The 21,424-nt window shown below is 44.7% G+C and overlaps 2 protein-coding genes across 3 annotated transcripts in view; one reads left to right on the top strand and one right to left on the bottom strand.

Moving 5' to 3' along the window:
* Positions 1-1,054: 1,054 nt before the first annotated feature.
* Positions 1,055-9,617, top strand: IL12A (interleukin 12A). 2 transcript variants are annotated; one of them, XM_026016468.2, is made up of 7 exons: positions 1,055-1,382; positions 2,981-3,135; positions 6,390-6,503; positions 7,053-7,094; positions 7,170-7,211; positions 7,308-7,451; positions 8,944-9,617. In XM_026016468.2, the coding sequence occupies exons 1-7, from the start codon at positions 1,367-1,369 to the stop codon at positions 9,097-9,099; spliced, it is 669 nt and encodes a 222-aa protein (XP_025872253.1). In that variant the 5' UTR covers positions 1,055-1,366; the 3' UTR covers positions 9,100-9,617. The 2 variants fall into 2 exon arrangements, with proteins under 2 accessions (XP_025872253.1, XP_025872252.1); XM_026016467.2 differs by lacking the exon at positions 1,055-1,382 and having other exon boundaries at positions 2,492-3,135.
* Positions 9,618-15,973: 6,356 nt separating this feature from the next.
* The window catches only part of LOC112933329 (uncharacterized), a 34,018-nt gene continuing 28,567 nt past the window's right edge, over positions 15,974-21,424 (bottom strand). The window contains exons 18-19 of the mRNA XM_072751266.1: positions 19,220-19,489; positions 15,974-17,478 (exon numbers count right to left, since the gene is read on the bottom strand). Coding sequence (XP_072607367.1) covers positions 17,459-17,478; positions 19,220-19,489 — 290 coding nt within the window. The 3' untranslated portion in view covers positions 15,974-17,458. The remainder of the gene's footprint in view (positions 17,479-19,219; positions 19,490-21,424) is intronic.

Below are 21,424 nucleotides of genomic sequence, written 5' to 3'. Positions count from 1 at the left end.
AAAATGGAACTTCTCACCGTCTCCTCCAAACTCACTCCCTCTTACAGTAACCCCGGTCCAGGCCCTGGAGCAATCTCCATTCAGCCATTCTCAGCACCTTCCTGTCCGACACACCTGAGGAGTTACCAAGCCTTGGCCACTCAGCACCCTGAGGGTCTCTCCTGCCCACTCTTTCCTCCCCATTCTGATTGGGGCCATACCCTCCCAGCTGCTCTTCTCTACTCCTGACTCCTAGGATCTACCTCCATCCTACTGCTGAAGGGAATCTTCCCATCATGCCTATCTAACCATGTCTCCTGCCTGAAACCTTAGAAGGCTCCCCACTACACTCAAAACAGATGCTCCTTAGTGTGGCATCTACTACCCTCATAGCACAGCCTCACTGCTCTCTCCAACCTCACACCCTGATGGCAGGACCCCCAGATCTCCACCTCCCTCTACCCTCCCTGCCCCTGCTTCTGATTCTTGTTGCATCACCTCAGAACCTGCATCCCATTTATTGGGAACAGTCTCGTGCCCCTAGGAGCATGCTGGGGAGCCATGGTCCCGGGAGCCTCACCCCCTTGTCCTGCTGAGGTGCCCTCTCTCTGGGCTTCTCCCAAGACCCGTGCATCCATCCCGGTAAATGATAACGTCCCCTCTGGACGCTGTACGGAACTGGATGCTCTATGACAGTAGTCATTGCATAGCCAGTCTGGTTTCACCCCTTTTCGTATTTAAGATCGAATAAAATACATGGAGTCAGATTTAGTGTGGGAGTGCCCCCACCGGGACCTGTTCACCACTGGGTGTCCCTCGCCTAGCGCAATGCCCGCCTGGCACACCGCCTGGCACACCGTGGACCATGGGAATGAAGCAATGATGAGCGGGTGGCTGCTGAATGAACGCACGAGCTGCCCTTGCCCTTTCAGGACCCCGTGGGAGTCAGGATCGCGGCCCATCCTGGCCCACTCCGCGCTCCGTCGGAAGGGGGCGTCTGAGGCCCGGGGACCCAGGGTGGCCCGCAAGGTGTCGGGCGTGCCCGGGGGACCCTGCGCCACCAACTCTGCGCGAATTTCGCTTTCGCTTCGGGCCAGCTGGAGGCGGCGGGGCCGTCCCCGGAACGACTGCGGCCGAGCGCCCGCGGAGTTAATCCGAAAGCGCCGCAAACCCCGCGGGCCCAGCTCCACGTGTCACCGAGAAGCTGATGTAGAGAGAGACAGAGAGAGAAAGCAGGCTGGACCCCGAGTCCCGGGAAAGTCCTGGCGCGCCTCGGGCCAATTATAAAAATGTGACCCCCGGGTCGGCCTCCCACCGCCGCCCTCCCCTGCTGCGTCCGCAGTCCGCGTCCAGCGCCCGCCCGGGGTCCACGCAGCGCCCGCCCAGCATGTGCCCGCCGCGCGGTGAGTAGGGTCCGCGGGGGCTCGGCGGCGCCGGGGGAGGGCGCGGGGACTCGGGGGCGCCCGGGGAGGACGCGGAGGCTCGGCGGTGCCGGGGGAGGGCGCGGGGACTCGGGGGCGCCCGGGGTAGGATGCGGAGGCTCGGCGGCGCTCGGGGAGGACGCGGAGGCTCGGCGGCGCTCGCCCGGGGCAGGACGCGGAGGCTCGGCGGTGCCGGGGGAGGGCGCGGGGGCTCGGGGGCGCTCGGGGAGGACGCGGAGGCTCGGCGGCGCTCGCCCGGGGCAGGACGCGGAGGCTCGGCGGTGCCGGGGGAGGGCGCGGGGGCTCGGGGGCGCTCGGGGAGGACGCGGGGGCTCGGGGGCGCTCGGGGGAGGACGCGGGGGCTCGGCGGCGCTCGGGGGAGGACGCGGGGGCTCGGCGGCGCTCGGGGCAGGACGCGGGGGCTCGTCGGCGCTCGCCCGGGGCAGGACGCGGAGGCTCGGGGGCGCTCGGGGCAGGACGCGGAGGCTCGGCGGTGCCGGGGGAGGACGCGGGGGCTCGGGGGCGCTCGGGGAGGACGCGGAGGCTCGGCGGTGCCGGGGGAGGACGCGGGGGCTCGGGGGCGCTCGGGGCAGGACGCGGAGGCTCGGCGGTGCCGGGGCAGGACGCGGAGGCTCGGGGGCGCTCGGGGCAGGACGCGGAGGCTCGGCGGTGCCGGGGGAGGACGCGGAGGCTCGGGGGCGCTCGGGGCAGGACGCGGAGGCTCGGCGGTGCCGGGGGAGGACGCGGAGGCTCGGGGGCGCTCGGGGCAGGACGCGGAGGCTCGGCGGTGCCGGGGGAGGACGCGGAGGCTCGGGGGCGCTCGGGGCAGGACGCGGGGGCTCGGCGGTGCCGGGGCAGGACGCGGGGGCTCGGCGGTGCCGGGGGAGGACGCGGGGGCTCGGGGGCGCTCGGGGCAGGACGCGGGGGCTCGGCGGTGCCGGGGCAGGACGCGGGGGCTCGGCGGTGCCGGGGGAGGACGCGGGGGCTCGGGGGCGCTCGCGGGGGCAGGAGCACAGTCCGCCGCCTCGTGCGGAGGGGAAAGACAGGACGACTGCTCCGTAGGACATCGCCTCCTCGTCGGGAGACCGACCGCCTCGCGGGCTCTCCTCATGCCCACTTCGCAGATTTGAAACTGAGGCCCCACGGGCTGCCTTTCTCTCTCTGGGTCCCTCAGTCCCACGGCTAAAAGAGGGCACATCCCAGCCAGCCTCAGAGGGAGGCTTTGTCGTCCCCACTGTTTCCAAACCACGGGGCCACGAGCCTGGGCTAGTCCCTTCACTTCCTGGCCTCAGTTTCCCTGCTGGTGAATTAGTGGCTTTTTCGGGGTGAGCTCTGAATCCAGCACCCTTGTCTGAGCTCGTTAGGGGGCCCTCTCAGGGAGCCGGCGTCTGGCCCTACGGTAAAGCCCCGCCTTCCAAGAACCTGATTCATTTCTCAGGTGTTGAAGGAAGATGGGAAACGGCGGAGGGAGCTTGCTGTCGGTTAAGATGTGGACGGGTGGACATGACCAGAATGGATGGAAGGTAGAGGCAGGCCAAACCAAGCTGACAAGCTCAGCCTGCTCCTTGCTTCCTTTCCAGGCCTCCTCCTTGTGACCATCCTGGTCCTCCTAAGCCACCTGCACCTCCTTACTTGGGCCAGGAGCCTCCCCACAGCCTCACCAAGCCCAGGAATATTCCAGTGCCTCAACCACTCCCAAAACCTGCTGAGAGCCGTCAGCGACGCGCTTCAGAAGGTGAGTCTTTCAATATTCTTGTTCCCATTTTGCAGCCTATCTAGGGAAGGAGTTTGTCTGAACCCTCCCTCACCTGAAAGAATTGCAGAGAAACTTAGGGCGTTAATCAGGAGCTGTCAAGAGGGGGAGAGGGAACTTTACAGTGGGCCCAACTATTAGCCAACAAGTCTCAATGAAATTGTGTCTCCAGAGAAACCAAGAGTGGTAATAAATTATAATGGCATTCATTGTGGCTATGTCTACACAGAGGAAAGTGGATGTTTACAGTGTTCCCTGTAGCCTGCCAACAGAGATGGAATTGTGTCAGGCCTACACTGTTTCTCTGACACACTTATCAATCCAGGAAACCGTTATTAGGTGCTGCCTCTGTGCTCTAGGGGCTACAACGATGAATTAGTCTCGCCCCTCACACTGCTCATCAGTTTCTGATGTGCTGATGCAATTCTTTGAGCAACACATTTCAGGGGGCCTGTGACAGTGTGTCTCAAGCCTTCATTTTCTAGGGAGATTGTTGTCTAATATTATTTACAGTTTCATTCATTTTTTTAGGTTTCATATTTTAATGCAAAAAAATTCTTTTTCTTTTTTCCTTTTAAAAGTGCTTCTGTACCTATAGCTCTCTGGAACAGCCAAAGACTGATGTTTTAAAAGCTGTCTTTTGCCTTCCTGTTCTCTAGTGAATCTTTCCTGAATATTTTCTAGCTTGTTGTTTTATGGGTATCTTAAAATAAGCTCAATACCACAAGGCCTTCTTAAAAAATTCTTTTCACCTTCTAATCTTGCACAATGTGCTGCCAATTGCTCCTCATAGTTTAGTCAATCTTAATTAAAAAGGCAGCTCACCAAGTGAAAACTGCAAAGTCCTTTGACTTCTGAAGAAGGTTTCAAAATGGATAAAATTTAGGAGCTGCAATTTAAATAGAGGCTTTAGGGGCACCTGGGTGGCTCACTGGTAGAGCACCTGCCTTTGGCTCAGGGCATAATTTATCCCAGAGTCCTGGGATGGAGTCCCACATCAGGCTCCCCGCAGGGAGCCTGCTTCACCTCCTGCCTGTGTCTCTGTCTCTCTCTGTGTCTCTCAAGAATAAATAAATAACATATTTTTAAAAATAATATAAAAATAGAGGCTTTATGTGATGAAGCTAACTCTGGTCCTCAAGTACAACACTAAAAGTCAAAAGATTACAGCATGCAATTTGATATTTTTTTCTATCATTCCTTTGTCAAATTTGCTAGAACAAATGATCTGAAAAAAGAGGTGGCAAATGCATGCAATTCACAACCCACAGATTTGTAGTTTGGCCTATCTATTTTCTTTTATTTTGATTTTGGGTTTGATGCCATTGAAAAAGTAGACCTTTCATATAAGAATCCAAATTTCTGGCTTCTCTAGAAAAGATCAGAAGAACTACAATGGAGGGCCCGTATTTCCAAATTTAACTCCATACCACCTGCTCAGTATAGTGGCTGCCCACGTGTGTGTGAACACCTCCAGGAAGAGTGTATAGTTTCTCTTATACATTATTCCTGTTGCTGCTGCTGTAACAAATTACCACAATGAAAGTGGCTTTAAACAACAATTTATTATCTTACAGCTCTGGAGTTCAGAAATCTGAAATAGGCTAGAATCCAGGTGTGAACAGAGTTGTGTCCCTTTTTGGGGACTCTAGGGGAGAATCCATTTTCTTGCCTCTTCCAGCTTCTGGGGGCAGCCCACATTCCTTGGTGTATGGCCCCCTTCCATCTTCAAAGCCAGTAATGGTCAACTCAGTCTTCTTCATGCTGCATTGCTCTGACATTGACTCTCCTGCCTCCTTCCATTTATAATGACTCAGCAATTATATTGGACCCACCCAGATAATCCAAGATAACCTCCCTATTTAAGGTCAGCTGATTAATGACCTTCATTTCATCAGCAACCCTAATTCCCCTTGGCGGGGGAACACATTCTCACATTCCAGGGATCAGGAAGTGGATGGCAGGGTGGAGGCATGGGGCATTATGCTGCCTACCACAGACAGAGGTTTTACTACTTGTTTCCAAACATGTTCTGCATCTCAAGCCTTCATTATGGGTCATGTGTTCCCTCTGCCTGAATTTCTCTCTCCTCTGCCTATCGAGCTTCTCCTCCTCTTAATGCAGATGTCCCATCTCTGGTGAGCCGTCATACCCCTCTCAGTACTTCTCACCCGCTGACATGACTCCTAGTCGTTTAGGCACTTTCCTGTCTCTTTCCTGGAATCTGGGAAGGGAGCAGGAGATAATGGTCCTCTTCCTTAGTACAGTAAGTCCCCCCTTATCCAAGGGGGATACTTTCTGAGACCCCCAGTGGACTTCTGAAGCTGCAGCCAGTACTGAAGCCTATATTGTGTTTTAACAATATGTTATGTGAATGTGCTCTCTAAATATCTTACTGTATTCACCCTTCTTTATTTATGTGATGTGAAATGATAAAATACCCATGTGATGAAATGAAGTGAATGACCCAGGCATTGTGACGTATAGCATTAGGCTACCAGTAACCATTTGACTACGCATTGGAAGGAGGATCATCTCCTTCCAGAGCACAGTTGCTGTCACATAACTGAAACCAGGGAAAGCGAAGCCACATATCATAAGAGGAACAACTACTCACACACCTTAGGCTTGATGAATGAATGGCATGAAGTGATTTCAATCTTCAGTCAAATTTACTGACTTTTTAGAGAAATTTCCTAAATATGTTCAACGATGCTTTCCAGCATGTTTAGAAGATGATACCTTTGTGTGTGGCTGTGTGTGTACGTATACTGCGAACTAAATCTCCACTCATCTTTAGGGCTACATGTTTGTTATATGCATCAAGTTGTGACCTTAACAGTTCTGCCTTTAGAAGTTATACTTTAAAAGGATATTCATAAAACACTGGTGCTTTGGCAAAATGAAAAAACTGTTTTCACCAGAAGCAAGTGTCACAGTGTGGCATAGATGCTGATTAGCATAGCCTGTTGAAATGATTTATAGTGTTTACATAATGGAAAAACATATCATCCAGAGAAACATGTTCTAAGCAAAGGGAAAGGAGGGAGAGAGAAAGAATGTAAATAACCTGTTTCCTTTTGTCTTATGAAGATCTCAAATTTCCTACAGGTCAAAGAGATAGATGTCAGGGGCAGCCAGCTCTCTCTTTGCTGGCACCCTGCAGTGCCAGCCTCATCTGAAGCCAGGTGCCTTATTAATATTATAAACTGAGTTATTCTTTATGTTTTTTACAGGCCAGACAAACTCTAGAATTATATTCCTGCACTTCCGAAGAGATTGATCATGAAGATATCACAAAGGATAAAACCAGCACAGTGGAGGCCTGCTTACCACTGGAATTAACCATGGTATAGATGATTTTCTTCCCAGAGCATGTAATACAATTAAGAGCTATGCACCAAACCTCATCTTCTTCCAAAACTGTACATGTTTCTGGTCTCCATCATCATGAGATTTTAACAGGTTCCCACTTCAGAAGTTAGATTTGAAAATATATATATAAAACAAATATGTGGGGATATGGGTGGCACAGCGGTTTGGCGCCTGCCTTTGGCCCAGGGCACAATCCTGGAGACCCGGGTTCGAGTCCCACGTTGGGCTCCTGGTGCATGGAGCCCGCTCCTCCCTCTGCCTGTGTCTCTGCCTCTCTCTCTCTCTCTCTGTGACTATCATAAATAAAAAAAAAAGAAAAAAAAAAATGTCTTTTACAACAATGTGGATGTGCTTAATACTATTAACTGTATACTTAAGAGTAGTTAAAATGGTAAATTTTATGGTATGTGCTTTTTTTTTAACCATAATTTTAAAAAAAGATACGTTTGGGAAAAGTCAGGAAAAGTGTATGTTAAGAATTGATACCGTTGATGTGATTTTTTTTTTTTTTTTTTTGTCTCTAGAATGAGAGTTGCCTGGCTTCCAGAGAGGTCTCTTTGATAACTGTAAGTCAGAAAATTAAAAGTTTCAGCCCATATGATGAATTCATATCATTGATGTCTCATTATTTTTTCTTCTAGAACGGGAGTTGCCTGGCCTCTGGAAAGGCCTCTTTTATGACGGTAAGACACAAAACTCTTTCTTTCCTCAAATGCAATGCGGGGGAAACATTTTAAGCCATCTCAATTGTTTCTTCCCTCTTTTGTCATATCACTTAGGTCCTGTGCCTTAGCAGCATCTATGAGGACTTGAAGATGTACCAGATGGAATTCAAGGCCATGAACGCAAAGCTTTTAATGGATCCCAAGAGGCAGATCTTTCTGGATCAAAACATGCTGACAGCTATCGATGAGCTGTTACAGGTAACATCTTTGTACTACCAGTAAGAGCGCCTTCTTCATGCTGAGACAGGGTCCATGATGCTATAAAATCACCCCTTCCTAGATTGGGAGAGGCCTGCAATCCCCTTCCTAGATCTCCTGCAGAGCCTCTTGACAATGGGCATTTGTGAGCAGGTCACGGTAAGAAAAGCAGACTCCCACTTGTTGATCATGTGGCACAGACCAGGCTCTCTGCAGATGTTTTCATACCTTTTCTTTTATGGTCCCACGACAACCACATGGGGTATATCCAAAGGTTAGACTTAGCCCCTTATCCACGTGGCTTGTAAGTGGCTGAGCTGGGATTTAAACCCCCATCCAAGGGATTTCACTACTTATCTTCTCACTCACTTCCAAAGGCTCCAGGATGTGCAGTGAGGGACCAGCATGCATATCTGCAAATATTGTCAGAGAAAACAAGTGGGGCTGATGCCTGGGTATGACCCATTTTGAACTAAAATGTGTATGAAATAAGAGTGACCTATCATATCACCTAGGACATCCACAGTGTCACCCATAGACAAGAATATGCTTTGTAATTTTCTGATGCTGTAATTTTCAGCATGTGATGCTAATACAAAACATAGAAATATCCACTTGAGAAAGGGCAGGCAGGGTACATTCTGTGGTGACCAGGGCATGGGATAAAAATAAGTGTGGTATCAGGAATCACTGTTTGAAAAAGAAGTATTCCCCTTTCTTTCTTTCAAATTACCATTTGAAAGGCAACGAACTTCATATAAATATCAAAGAATGTTCCCATCTAGAGAGTTATTTCATTTTCAGGCCCAAGAGTTGGGTGATTTGAGCTTTGGAATCCATTCTACCAGGAATCAGAAAACCATGCCCAAACCATTCACCTCCTCTGGGACTTGTATTTTCCTTTGTAAAACTGGCATGACCTTACCTACCCTACCTTTTTCTTAGCCTTTTTGCAAGGAACAAGTAGAAGTATTGATCATTGTGCAAATGTAAGATCTTGCATCGTGTTATCAAATTAAAAGGTTAAAAGTGAGAAATGCATTGCCAGGTTTGTTACCTGGCACACATGAGTGTCTGGGGCAAACAGGTCTGTTACTCAAGGAGTTCTGATCAGTAGCAATCCATCACCTCTCTATTCTAAAAAGGACTTAGCTTCTTAGTATGACATATAAAAATTAATTAGATATTGCAGCAGATGTCATCTTAACAGAATTGTTCCTTTCTAAAATGCAACTCCCACTGATGATTTTCTAAATAGCTTTAAGGGTCTTTTCAGAGCTCACTGAAGATACATGTGCTTGGATAATGAGTATTTCTTCTCTCAGGTCCTGCCTGGCCATCTGGCTGGGAGTGGATTTGGGTCGGGTTTAGGAGATGTAATGAGGGAGTGGGTTGCAGGCTCTGAGGCATGTATTGGCTTCACCCATTTTTACAGATAAATGTTTTAATTTTGGAATACCATATATGTCATCCTTAATATTTATCCTCATAGGCCCTGAATTTCAACAGTGTGACTGTGCCACAGAAATCCTCCCTTGAAGAGCCGGATTTTTATAAAACTAAAATCAAGCTCTGCATACTTCTTCATGCTTTCAGAATTCGTGCGGTGACCATTGATAGAATGATGAGCTATCTGAATTCTTCCTAAAAAGTCTCTCTCAACTTTAAAGTCATTCTTATAAAAATGTGAACCAAAAGAATTTTTCATAAGATAGGGGTTAAGAACCAGGGAGGGGGTGGCTTGACCTGGTCCTACTTAAGCTAGTACGATAATTCTCATGCTTGTTTACATTAGTTGCCACTCAAATTTTGAAAGATGTGACTGTTATATCCACACGATGCCTTTGACCAAGTATATTTCACATTTACTATGGATAAGTTAAGTGTTCGTGAGCAAATTGCTAAAGAGGAAAAATGTCCTCACCGAACATGTTTTTATTTTCCCTTTAATAGAAGAGCAAGACTTTATAAGCTATTTCTGTACCAAACTGTTTGTAGAAACAAACACTCAAGCATAATTTATTTAAAAATACTTATTTATATAATTTTGTGTTCATGAAAGCATGTGAATTAATTTATATTTATTTATGTTATATTTATTAAAGTATTTATTATCAAGTGGATTTGGGATATCTTATGTTCTAAAAATAAAATGATTGAGTAGAATAAGTCTTATACTTTTTTCTAATGTAGTTGAAATACATTGTGGGGAAAAAAAAAAAGAAAAAAAAAAAAAAAAAAAAAAAAGAAATACATTGTGGGAAAACTGAAAACTCCAATGTGAACAAATTTCCCCGGGGAAAGGATGCCCCAATGTTCTTACCCACGTCCTATTTCTTCTAATCTCTTATTTTGAAAGGAGACTCGTCAGACTAGATATGCTTTAATACTAAGGCCATCGAGTGAGTTATGGTTATGAGAGGATGTTTTGTTCAACATCTGCATCCCAGAGTGAAATACCTAAAAATGTTTTCCCCCATTAACCACAGCTCCGTAACATACTGTGCATTAGACAAATACATAATAATATCCTCTGACTGGGGAAAACATCATTAAAAGGCCTTCTAGTTAAATTATTCTAATTTTTGTGACCCTTTGGGCCCTCAGGGGAAACTGTTTCCAAATTACAATGAGAAAAACTCCATTTGTTTTAAATTATACAGAACTTCTGTCTGAACCACATGGATAATTGCCTCTCTTTGACTTAAGAGATGTGCTTTTAATGACCCGATATTAAATTCCATCTTTTTAATTCTCTAAACCACATGAATTTTAAAAGATTCACCTGGCAGTTTACCATGTAATTTTAGTGCTCTGATAATCATATTCCTCCATCTGAAAAGGCCATAAGAGAGAAACTACTTAGGGTGTCCTGCCCCCTTCCTCATGTGACCCCTCCCCACCACAGCCTGGCTGGAATCCCTGGGGTGTATGGCCACCCCAGGTCCCCTCATCTGTGTGGGCGACGGACTCCTCTGTTCAGATTCTCACCACTTGATACCCAGTTCGATAGAAATCATCAGAAACTAGATCCCAATACATATCCCCTTTTCCTTGAGCGATTCCTCCACAAACTTGAATGATCTGCAAGTGATACACAAACAGGAGTTTCTCGCCGTTGAGTGTTGGGTTTGGCCTTTCATCAGCTTTGGTTCTTTTTTTTTTTTTTAAGATTTTTTTTTTATTCATGAGACACAGAGAGAGAGAGAGGCAGAGACATAGGCAGAGGGAGAAGCAGGCTCCTCACAGGGAGCCCAATGTGGGACTCAATCCCAGATCCTGGGATCACACCCTGAGCCAAAGGCAGATGCTCAACTGCTGAGCCACCCAGGCGTCCCCTTGAACCATCCAGGCATCCCAGCAGCTTTGATTATGAGAAAGCTCAATGGCTTGATGGGGCTGGGGCCATAGAGTTGCTGCCCCCCTGCACTTGGTATGATGACTCATGTGTTGTCTGGCCAGTTGTCTGTGCCCAGAAACAAGGAGAGACAAGCAGATCATCTATGGACAGGGTTTGTAGAGAGGAACACAGATGTTACTTTGGTTCTAGAAATTACCATGACCTATGCTTCAAAAACATGACTGGCCCAAGAAACCTCTTCACAACTAATTCCATTATTACACGGGTGGTTTTTCTCTTTTGTCTTTTGATCCTGGGCCTATAATTTACAAGTTTAATAACATGACCAAGTTGTTTTAACCTCTCCTCTTCTAACTCTTCTAATAAGTGATGCTTCTAATAAGACGATGCTTGAACTACCTCAAAGGATCAGAGTGAGGCTTTAATGCAACAGCTTGTGCAGAGGACCAGCACAGCACCTGACACATAATACGTACAGCATAAATGTGAACAGTATCGGAAAATTATTATTAGTCTTTGGGCTTGGTGACTGAGCCAAATTGGTTAAACCCTCCTTTCCTACAACTTTCTTATCTGTGAAAATCAGAAAACTGTAGCCCCTATCTCAGTGCTATTGTGAGGATTCAATGACACAGTACAGGGCTGGCATCTAATCAATGTTCAACGTCAATTTTTTTAAAGTGTTAAGATTGTTTAAAGATCTCAATGATGCCCTGGCCCTGCACAGCCCTCAGCACGTCACAGGTGTGCACCAGGCATCTGGTGCAAGCGCCTGCCTTCTTGAACAAAGGATGGGGAGCAAAGTAACTTAATAAGACCGAGGTCCTCCCCTACTAAAAGTATTCCCCAGTCCCAGCCTGTTAGAGATTCGTTTGATTAACAATTCATGTTTTTATTTTTATTTTTTTAAAGATTTATTTATTTATTCATGGGAGATAGAGAGAGAAGCAGAAACATAGGCAGAGGGAGAAGCAGGCTCCCCAAAGGGAGCCTGATGCCTGCAGGACTCATCTAGGATCCCAGAATCACGCCCTGAGCCAAAGGCAGACGCTCAACCGCTGAGCCACTCAGGCGTTCCTGATTAACAAATCACTTTTAAAAGGAAATAAGCAAAAAAAATAAAAAAAATTAAAAAAAAATAAAAAAAAAATAAAAGGAAATAAGCAGTGAAAGTGTTTCTCTCACCTGAGAATGACTGAATCAGAAAATTAACATGAAAATAAACAGCTGACAGCTGCCCCATCAAGGACCCAGAGCTTTAGGAAAAGCAAACAGTTCTGGGGAGCGGTCTGGCCAGACATTCACAGGTAGGAATTGGTCAACTCAACAGATGCAAAAGTCCCTCAGACATCCTAATGAGGAAAGGAAACATGGGAACAGAAAGAAGAAAAACTAGCTTTGTCTGGGGCCAGCATCAACAGAGACTGGTGAGTCCCCTTGGCCGCATCACCCCCAACCATTCAGGTACTATCCTTGTTTCAAGACTAAACACCTGGTTCTAGGTAGCATGATCTGGCTTCCTAGTTTAAGGCAAAGTGCCTTACAATACTGCCACAAACTGAATGTTTGTGCCCCCTTAAAACTCCTATATTGAAGCCCTGATCCCCAAAGCAATGATACTTAGAGGTGAGGCATTAGGAGGTGAGTTAGGTCATAAGCATGTTGCCCTGATGATAGAATTAATGCCCTTGTAAGAAAAGATTGGGAGAAAACCCCAACCCCTTGGGGCAGACACAGGGACAGGTAGCTGACTACAAACCAGGATGAGAGCCCTCACCAGACACCAAATCTGCTGGCACCTCCCAGCCTCCGGGACCCTGATAAATGAATGAATGTTTGTTTAAGCCACCCAGTCTGTAGTATTTTGTTGTAACAGTCTGAGCTGATGGAGAAATCTATTTTAAGTAAGAAAAAAACAAGCCAGTTTTCAAAAATTGAGTTGTATCAATTTTTTGGTTGAAATGTATTTGGTGAGGACAGGTCAAAAACAGTTGTACTTATGTATCTTTGATTATGATATTAAAAATATAAATGTGAAGGGCACCTGGCTGGCTCAGTCGGGAGAGCATGTGACTCTTGATCTCAGGATGGTGAGTTCAAGCCCCACACTGGGCATAGAGCTTACTTAAAAAAAAAAAAAAAAAGAAATGAAGGGGCACCTGGGTGGCTTAGTCGATTGTCTGACTATTGATTCTGGCTCAGGTCGTGATCTCAGGGTCATGAGATAGAACCTCACATCGGGTTCTGTGCTCCACACAGAGTCTGCTTAGGATTCTCTCTCTCCCACCCTCTGTCCCACCCCCCGCTTGTTCTCTCTAAAAAAATAAATAAAATCTTTTAAAGCTGTGGATGTGATTTTATGACATCAACTTAACATCAGAGACAGTATATTCATGTGACCTTTTTTAGAAGCAGTATTAACTAATGCTTATAGGTGCTAACTAAATGCTTGTCATGTTCCTAAGTGTTTACCACAAAGGCATAAAATCCTCCCAATAATTCTAAGGGGAGAAACTATCACCTTCCCCTTTTGATAGATAAGGAAACTCAGGTAAGAAGCCATGTAAGCTAGCATGACAAGTAAGTGACGCACCATGATTTGACCCCTGGCCACCTGTTCCAGCCTATGAAGCCAACTCCAGGCTTTCACTTCTGGTAATAAGGGCCCAGTAAGTCAAGGGACATTTCCATCACAACCATATAAACATCATCATGGTTATTTATACATCTCTTCCCCTCAAAACACCATGAAAACCTCAAGTACAGGAAATGCCATGTTACTCATGTCTATGTGTTCTCAGGCCCTGGCACTTAAATGTGGAGGAAAGTGAGAGATGGCAAATCTTGATGGGCTCTCATATGTCTCTCATTTCTTTTTCTAATCTAGGAATAAAGAAGAAAGTTTTAGTCTTCAAAAATCAAAGTATTCGGGCAGCCCAGGTGGCTCGGCGGTTTAGCGCTGCCTTCGGCCCAGGGCCTGATCCTGGAGACCAGGGATCGGGTCCCATGTCGGGCTCCCTGCATGGAGCCTGCTTCTCCCTCTGCCTGTCTCTCTCTCTTTCTCTCTCTCTTTCTTTCATGAATAAATAATAAATAAAATCTTAAAAAAAAAATCAAAGTATTCCCCATTACCAAAAAAAAGCTTAAACTTATAAAGAATGCACATGCATGCTTGATTCAAAACAATTTTACATGCTTATACTGGGGGAAAAAAATCCAAAATTCATAAGCATGTTGATTTACGTAATCCACATACCTAAAGTTTGGCATCATCACACTGGTGAACCAAAGAGTGGTCCACTTCCCCTTGCACACATCTTACACACAAACCCCTCAATGGTAGTTTCAAGAGGACCAGGCAATCATCTCATTGGCTGGTTCCCAAACTGGCCCTGACAGGAATGGTTTGCAGATCCAGCCAAGCTCCTTGACACCGCCCCCTCCCCATAGCCCTCAGTAACCCCCCACAAGAGAAGCTTCACTTCTGAACACTTTACCCATGCAGGTTACAGATAACATTTCACAAATGGCTTTTACAGCTAAGGAAAAATTAAAAACTCACTTAACTATCCAAGTTCCTCCTACAGTTGTTTTTATAAGTAACAAAACCATCTCTTAGACTTCCCAACTTGCTTGAAGATAAAACACTACTGTAAATGCACAGAGCATACCCTCTTCTAAAAATGAAACTCAGGGCACCTTGGGGGCTCAGTGGTTGAGCATCTGCCTTTGGCTCAGGTCCTGATCCTAGGGTCCTGGAATCGAGTCCCACATCAGGCTTCCCACAGGAAACCTGCTTCTCCCTCTGCCTATATCTCTGCCTCTCTCTGTGTGTCTCTCATGAATAAATAAAATCTTTTTAAAAATAAAATAAAAAATAAAAATGAAACTCAAGCCAGAGGTTACAGCCAACAGCAAGAATGGACTTCCACAGAATAAAGATGGCTGACTAACTTCAGGATGTCTTGTCTAACCAGGAATCTACATTGACTGGAACAGACTGAATCTAACCCCCCTGGGGGGCTTCAGGGCAGAACTGGAGGTCCCCATAATGAAGCAGAAAAAAACTCAGAACTCTGAGCTCAGAATTCAACCCCAGGACCTCAGTTCAAGAGCCGCTATCAAAAATATTCAAACCACAGGATGTGGGCAGGAAAAGACACAATCTCTGCAGTTATCCAGTCGGGATCACACCCTTCGGCAAGCAGCATACTGCTTTGCCCCATGAACTTCCAGCAATGAGCAATGGGGCTGGGCCTACAGCTGAAAACCACCACCCTCATGAGAACCCCTTTAAAAATCAACAACTACAATGGCCTCTTCAGAAAATGGGAATGGGACGCCTGAGTGGCTCAGTGGTTGAGCATCTGCCTTTGCCTCAGGTCGTGATCCCGAGGTCGTGGGATTGAGTCCTGCATCAGGCCCCCCATGGAGGACCTGCTTCTCCCTCTGCCTCTCTCTGTGTCGAAAGAAAGAAAGGAAGAAGAAAGAAAAGAAAGAAAAGAAAAGAAAAGAAAAGAAAAGAAAAGAAGAGAAAAGAAAAGAAGAGAAAAAAGAAAAGAAAGAGAAAGAAAAAGAAAAAGAAAGAGAAAGAAAGAGAAAGAGAAAGAAAGAAAAAAAGAAAGAAAGAAAAAGAAAGAAAGAAAGGGAAGAAAAGAAAAGAAAAGAAAAGAAAGAAAAGAAAAGAAAAGAAAAGAAAAAAGAAAAAAGAAAAGAAAAGAAAGAAAATGGGAATGAAAATGTGCTTCCACATGACAAAGAAGGGGAGGAAAATTTTTCCCTAAAACAATTCAATAAAATTACAAAATGAGTCCCCGACACACAGAAAAATCCCATAGGAGATGCCCAGGTGAGGACCTACTATGAATCCACCTGGTTTTAAATAAAAACACACCTTCCAATAAGAAGGCGGAAGGGGTATAGTCACATGCGCCATCATTCCCAGAGTGAGGACAGTTAAGGGGACGTGCAGGTTCTTCTGAGTCTCTGCAAACTCCTGGGTGAACCAGCTCCCCCTGCTTTATACTGCCCCAGTCCAAGAACTGGAGAACTGGCTACAAAACCAACTAATGCCCAAACAGCCAAGACAACAGCGATTAAGAAATATGATGCTTTCAAAAATAATTTGTAAGTAAATAATAATACAAAGAAGACACATTAGTACTATACAAATGCAGATTTATTTTGCTTCCCTTCATCTATAGTATGAAAAAGGTTGAAAATGTTAGGAAACCAGCTTACATCCAAAGCACCTCTGAGATTATGCTTTTCTTCAGAAAACAACTTATAAAAAATAATAAAGATTTAAAAATTCAAGTCCTTTAATAAAGTATTTTACATTCCTGAATGTTAAAACTCCTTGTGTTTCCTAAAATATAGTACAATTTAAAAAAAAAACAAACTCATAAAGTGACACTGATTTGAATTCCACAGGATCCCTGACAATTAAAAATATGTTCTTCCTTATAAAGTAAATTTGTTCTTCACACGCAAAACAATAAAGCGTACTTCTTTGATTAATTCATTGAGATATATCTTATTCTCCAGCTAATTATTACAGAAGACTAATGGTAATTTATAGTTTCTTTGAATAAGTTAACAAAACATATCCAAAATGTTAATCATCACACACATGATTCTGGGAGAGCGACAATATCTATACATACCAAAAAAAAAACAAAAAAAAAACAAAATAAAACCCATTTCACCAATTAACAAGAGCCAATGTGGCTCATTATTCCCTGGGGCAGGTCTTCTTCAAGAAGACAGGACAATCTTCCCTTGGTCCTGCTATGGCTATTTCTGAGTGGCATTCTTTTCCCCCCAGAAAGTAAATAATCCCAGGGTGAAATTCAAGAAATGTAGTGCTTGGCTTTGTGATTTTGGAAGGTTGATGAAATCTGCAAGGACTCCCCAACCATCCATCCGGTTGAACTTCGCCATGTGAGATAAGATCGCTTCTGAATGTGCACCCCAACATGTGATGGGGACAGGATTACATTCCTTTCTCATCACTCTAGGACCAGGTAACATGACTGGTTCTCCGGTTTGACAAACCACTGGCCAGACGGGAAGGTGATGTGAACTATGGAAACCATCCCACCTAAGAAGATATATTGTACCCAGAGACCTGTGCGTCTGTCTGAGAAGAGGCTAAAAGAACAGGAATCTTTCCTCATGATTAACGTCACTGTGAAAAAAAGCCCAACTAAATTAGTTCAAGTTTAAGCATACTACCACTTAATTGCTAAAAAGGTTTCGAAAGCTTGATAGGAATTTCATAGTTCACAGACTCCAAAAGGAATGTTACCGCATTTCTCACCTGACTGAGTGGAGCCATTGGAAGCACCTTTGGATAGATGTTGAATGGGGAAGCAGGGCAGGATGGTGTGAGCAGGAGGTGTTAAAAAAAAAAAAAAAAGATCTTAATGTTATAGAGGTGTTTTTCTTCCTTAAGTTTTCCAAGTATTTTACATTTTCTGTGCCCCTGAATAATGTGAGCTACAGAGTGGCTGCCTGTGTGAAAGGAGTTGCCTCCAGACTGTAAGTTCAAGGTCTCATCAAGTCCATACCCAATTACCAGATGAAGTGGTCTCTTGCAGATGAAAGCTCCTGAGGCTTCCTTTTTCAGTTCATCTTCCAAACTTCACCTTTCCTGTAAGAAACCTAACAAAAGAAAGAATCGAACAAATTCAGGGATTCACTGTTGGGGGCAGGGGGGCGCGCATGCTTTTAGAGCAAATCACTTGGCCATTTCAAAAAAGATTTTCTGCAATGGCTGGGTTTTCCTGAGCTGAAGACAAGCCACTGCAATTTCAAGACTGTGGTTACAAGATATACTAAAATATTTCCTGATAGAAATACAAAATTGCACCAACTAACTGGATATCCCAGCCACACAAAGGCACAGAATATTGGCAAATTTTGATTTTTTTTTTTTGCTTGTTTGTTTCTAACTCAGAAGAGTTTTGTTTTCCTGTTTAATGAGGGAATTGGACTAATACGCTGGTTTTTATTATCTCTTTCAGCGCCAAAAAGATCTCACAGACCCATTTATGGTTCTAATGTAGCAACAGGGGCAGTCCCGGTGGCGCAGCGGTTTAGTGCCGCCTGCAGCCCAGGGCGTGATCCTGGAGACCCTGGATCGAGTCCCACGTCAGGCTCCCTGCATGGAGCCTGCTTCTCCCTCTGCCTGTGTCTCTGCCTCTCTCTCTCTCTCTGTCTCTATGAGTAAATAAATAAAATCTTAAAATAATAATAATAATAATAATGTAGCAACAAGTCAAGCATCTCCTGAGATCAGGAGCAGACACAAACAAAAAAACAAAACAACAGCCCATTGTAGTTTGTGAGAGAGACTTTTCAAGGCTTACTCTGATGGAAGAGGCTGTGATTATGACAGCACAGAGGCTATAGTTGACAAGAGGCAGAGGCGCCTATATGCAAATAAGCAGATTTCCACACGTGGGCCTCAGTGATTTACAAAATTTCAACATATCCAGGAGCGTGAATGAAAAATTTGGCACTGAAACTAGATATCCTATTTGCTTGAGGTTTCTGCATCCAAAATCTATGGGGGAAATATGCCCACAGTATCTCAAAGCATCCTGACAGGTCACAGAATAATTTTACTCTTCATACAAACTTATGGGGCATTTACATTTTTTTACATTCTTTTTGGAATAAAAAGTTGAAACAGAATTCCAAGAAAACCCTCTCCCTGCGGCCTTGGGGAAGTGACACTACATTTGTCAACTATGGTAACAATACATTATGAAGTTTTGAACTGGTTTGACCAATGTGCCAAATCAAGCTGCACACACAAAAAAGAAGTGTTTAAGACAAAGGAAGGAGCTGTAGAGATTTCTGGATTAGGACTAGAAACTTTAGCCCTCCTCTGGGCTCTCCTTTTCCACTTCTCTTCTCTGCTACTCGAGGTTCACTGGTGCCACCCAGTGGCCTCCCCCAGCACCGCTCCAGGCCACCAGGCCTTAGAAGGCTGAAGGTCTCAAGAACCACAATGAAACATTCTTGGCCACCCCTTAGGGAGCTAAATACCTGGAGCTGTCCACGCGTGATCTCCTTTTCATTCCCACAATAAACCCAGGACAGAAGGGTTTTTGCACCCATTTGCCAGATAGGAACAGAGAGTCTTAAAGTTAGGTTGAGGATTTGCTTAGTCACAAAGCCAGCCAGCATTTGAGACGGGATTTGAACCGTTCCTCTGACCCCACACACAAATCATCTTTACTTAGATTATGGCAGTCCACATGCTTACCCTACACTTCTGTAATTCTCTGAACCCAAGCTCACGAATAAGCAAGCAGTACATTCTATGGTAGAAACTTGCTACGTGCAAAGACACAGCTTGATTCCAAGTAAACAACTAAGATAATTTCCGGCTCACCTTTGAGCACATCTTGGACTTCAACAGAAATGTTTTTCAAGCAGTTGTATAAATTCTCGGCCGTGGCATTACTCTGCTCCTTTTCTTGCCACTTCTTCAGCATCCTAAAGTTACAGATCGTAACATCTTCTTTCTTCTCCCGGATAGCATCAATATCGCTAATCTCCAACTCCAGGTTGGCAATCGCAATTTTTATCCACTCCTTCCCCAGCTTCGCAGCAAGGGTAATCAACTGTGTGTCTGTTAACAGGGTCCTGGTCTTCGCTCCATCTAAAAGCAAAACAGAAGTCTTCTGCTGAGAAGTTCTTCTCAACACTTCAATCACTTATAACAAATTATAATGAAAACGTATTCACCTTATATAAAGGAGGACATCATGATTTGTAACATAAGCTGCCTTTAAAATACATTTGAGTGTCAAAAACTCCCTGCTTTCCAAACTATTATAAGGATTGAGGGAAACTATTTCGTGTAATAACATTAAACCAGGGAATAATGTTCACGATGGTAATTCAGGGAGTGAGACTTTTACAAAGTGGCACAAACTGGGTTGGAATAAAAAAATCAGACACCGAAAATAATTTATATGGCTCAAAAATAAAAATGTAGTTGTTACACCCTTGCCCAGCTCTGTGTCTTTATTTGAATGTTAGTGCCACATAGAGATGCTACCTTAAGGGCCACTAAAGCAGGCAGCAAGACATCTGACTTGCAATCTCCATTATGCCATCTCCTGGCATTAGGGGAAAAACGGCACCCACAGAAAAGTCATGAGATGGTATATGTAATATCTGTTGATCTCTTAAGAAACAGCATCATAATCTTGGAGGAACATGTATTTGCCACTGTTAAACCTTCAGCCCCATGAAAAATATTAGCCCTATCACTAAGCTAGATTTTCTCTTTTCATGTTTTTTTTTTTTTTAAAGATTTTATTTATTTGTTCGTGAGAGACACAGGGAGGGAGGCAGAGACATAGGCAGAGGGAGAAGCAGGCTCCCTGCAGGGGAGTCAGATGCAGGACTCAATCCCAGGATCCTGGGATCATGCCCTGAGCCAAAGGCAGATGCTCAACCGCTGAGCCACCAAGGTGCCCCTCTTTTCATGTTTTTTAGTTGGTGGCAAAACTCAGGGGTCCTCTAGATTCAGTGAAGGATCATAAAGGCACTACAGATAATAGAGGTGAAATCAGAAGGGAGTGAGAGGTGGAGTACTTTCTGCCCTTCCTCCAGGACCACGATACCTCTGGCTCATCTATAACTGACAATTTACTACTATGAATCTAACCTTTGTCCTGGGACCCTTCCCCACCTCACAGATCCCTAACCTTCTAGATTGAAGAATGGGTCTAAGCGATGCCTGCGCCCTCTAGTGGCTTCTCGAGACGTGGTGCATGCTCCTAGCTCTCCCAACTGCTGCTGCAATGAAATCTGCACAGGGAACCTAGGGAAAATACAAGTTCTCAGGACCATCCTCAGATCTACTGTTTCTGATTCTGAACCTAAACTTTAACACGATCTCCAGGTGAGTCTACTGAGCCTGAGTGGTGAGCATATTTAAAAAGCATCACACTGATGGGGTGAGTCCAAAACCACCAGGACTGTGGTGACTCAGTATCTCAAAGAATGTTGTAGAAATACCTAAACAAAAGTAAATCCTTATTAATTTATTTAGATACCATACTTTCAACTCCAAAAAAAGGCTGGAAAGCCTTAATCTTTCTAGGTAGCATTTAATAATTTTAATCCTATTTCTAGCTACTTGATATTGGAGCTCATTTTAAATAGCCAAAAGTAACTGCATGTGACAACAAAAACTTTTCCATGTATCACTGTAATATAAGTGTGTCCCGGTTATTAGATGAATAAGGTCTGAGGATCTAATGAATAGCACGATGACTAGAGTTAACAATACTGTATTATATACTTGAAATTTGCTGAGAGTACATCTTCTGTACTGTCACCACCAAAAAAAAAAAAAAATGTGAGGTGATGGATGTGCTAATTAACTTGATTGGTAAATATTTTACAATGCATATGTATATCAAATCATCACACTGTACACTGTAAATACACACAATTTTATTTGTCAATTATGTCTCAATAAAACTAGAAAAAACGTATTCCAATTTAGTTAGGTTTTTAAAATAATTCTAGAGCCTCACTCATTTCGATGTTTACTTAACAAAAAATAACAATAACCATT

The sequence above is a fragment of the Vulpes vulpes genome, chromosome 3 (genome assembly GCF_048418805.1).
Source record: "Vulpes vulpes isolate BD-2025 chromosome 3, VulVul3, whole genome shotgun sequence".
NCBI classification, from domain to species: Eukaryota; Metazoa; Chordata; class Mammalia; order Carnivora; family Canidae; genus Vulpes; species Vulpes vulpes.
The sequence above is the reverse complement of the archived record's forward strand: the minus strand, read 5'-3'. Positions and strand labels throughout refer to the sequence as shown.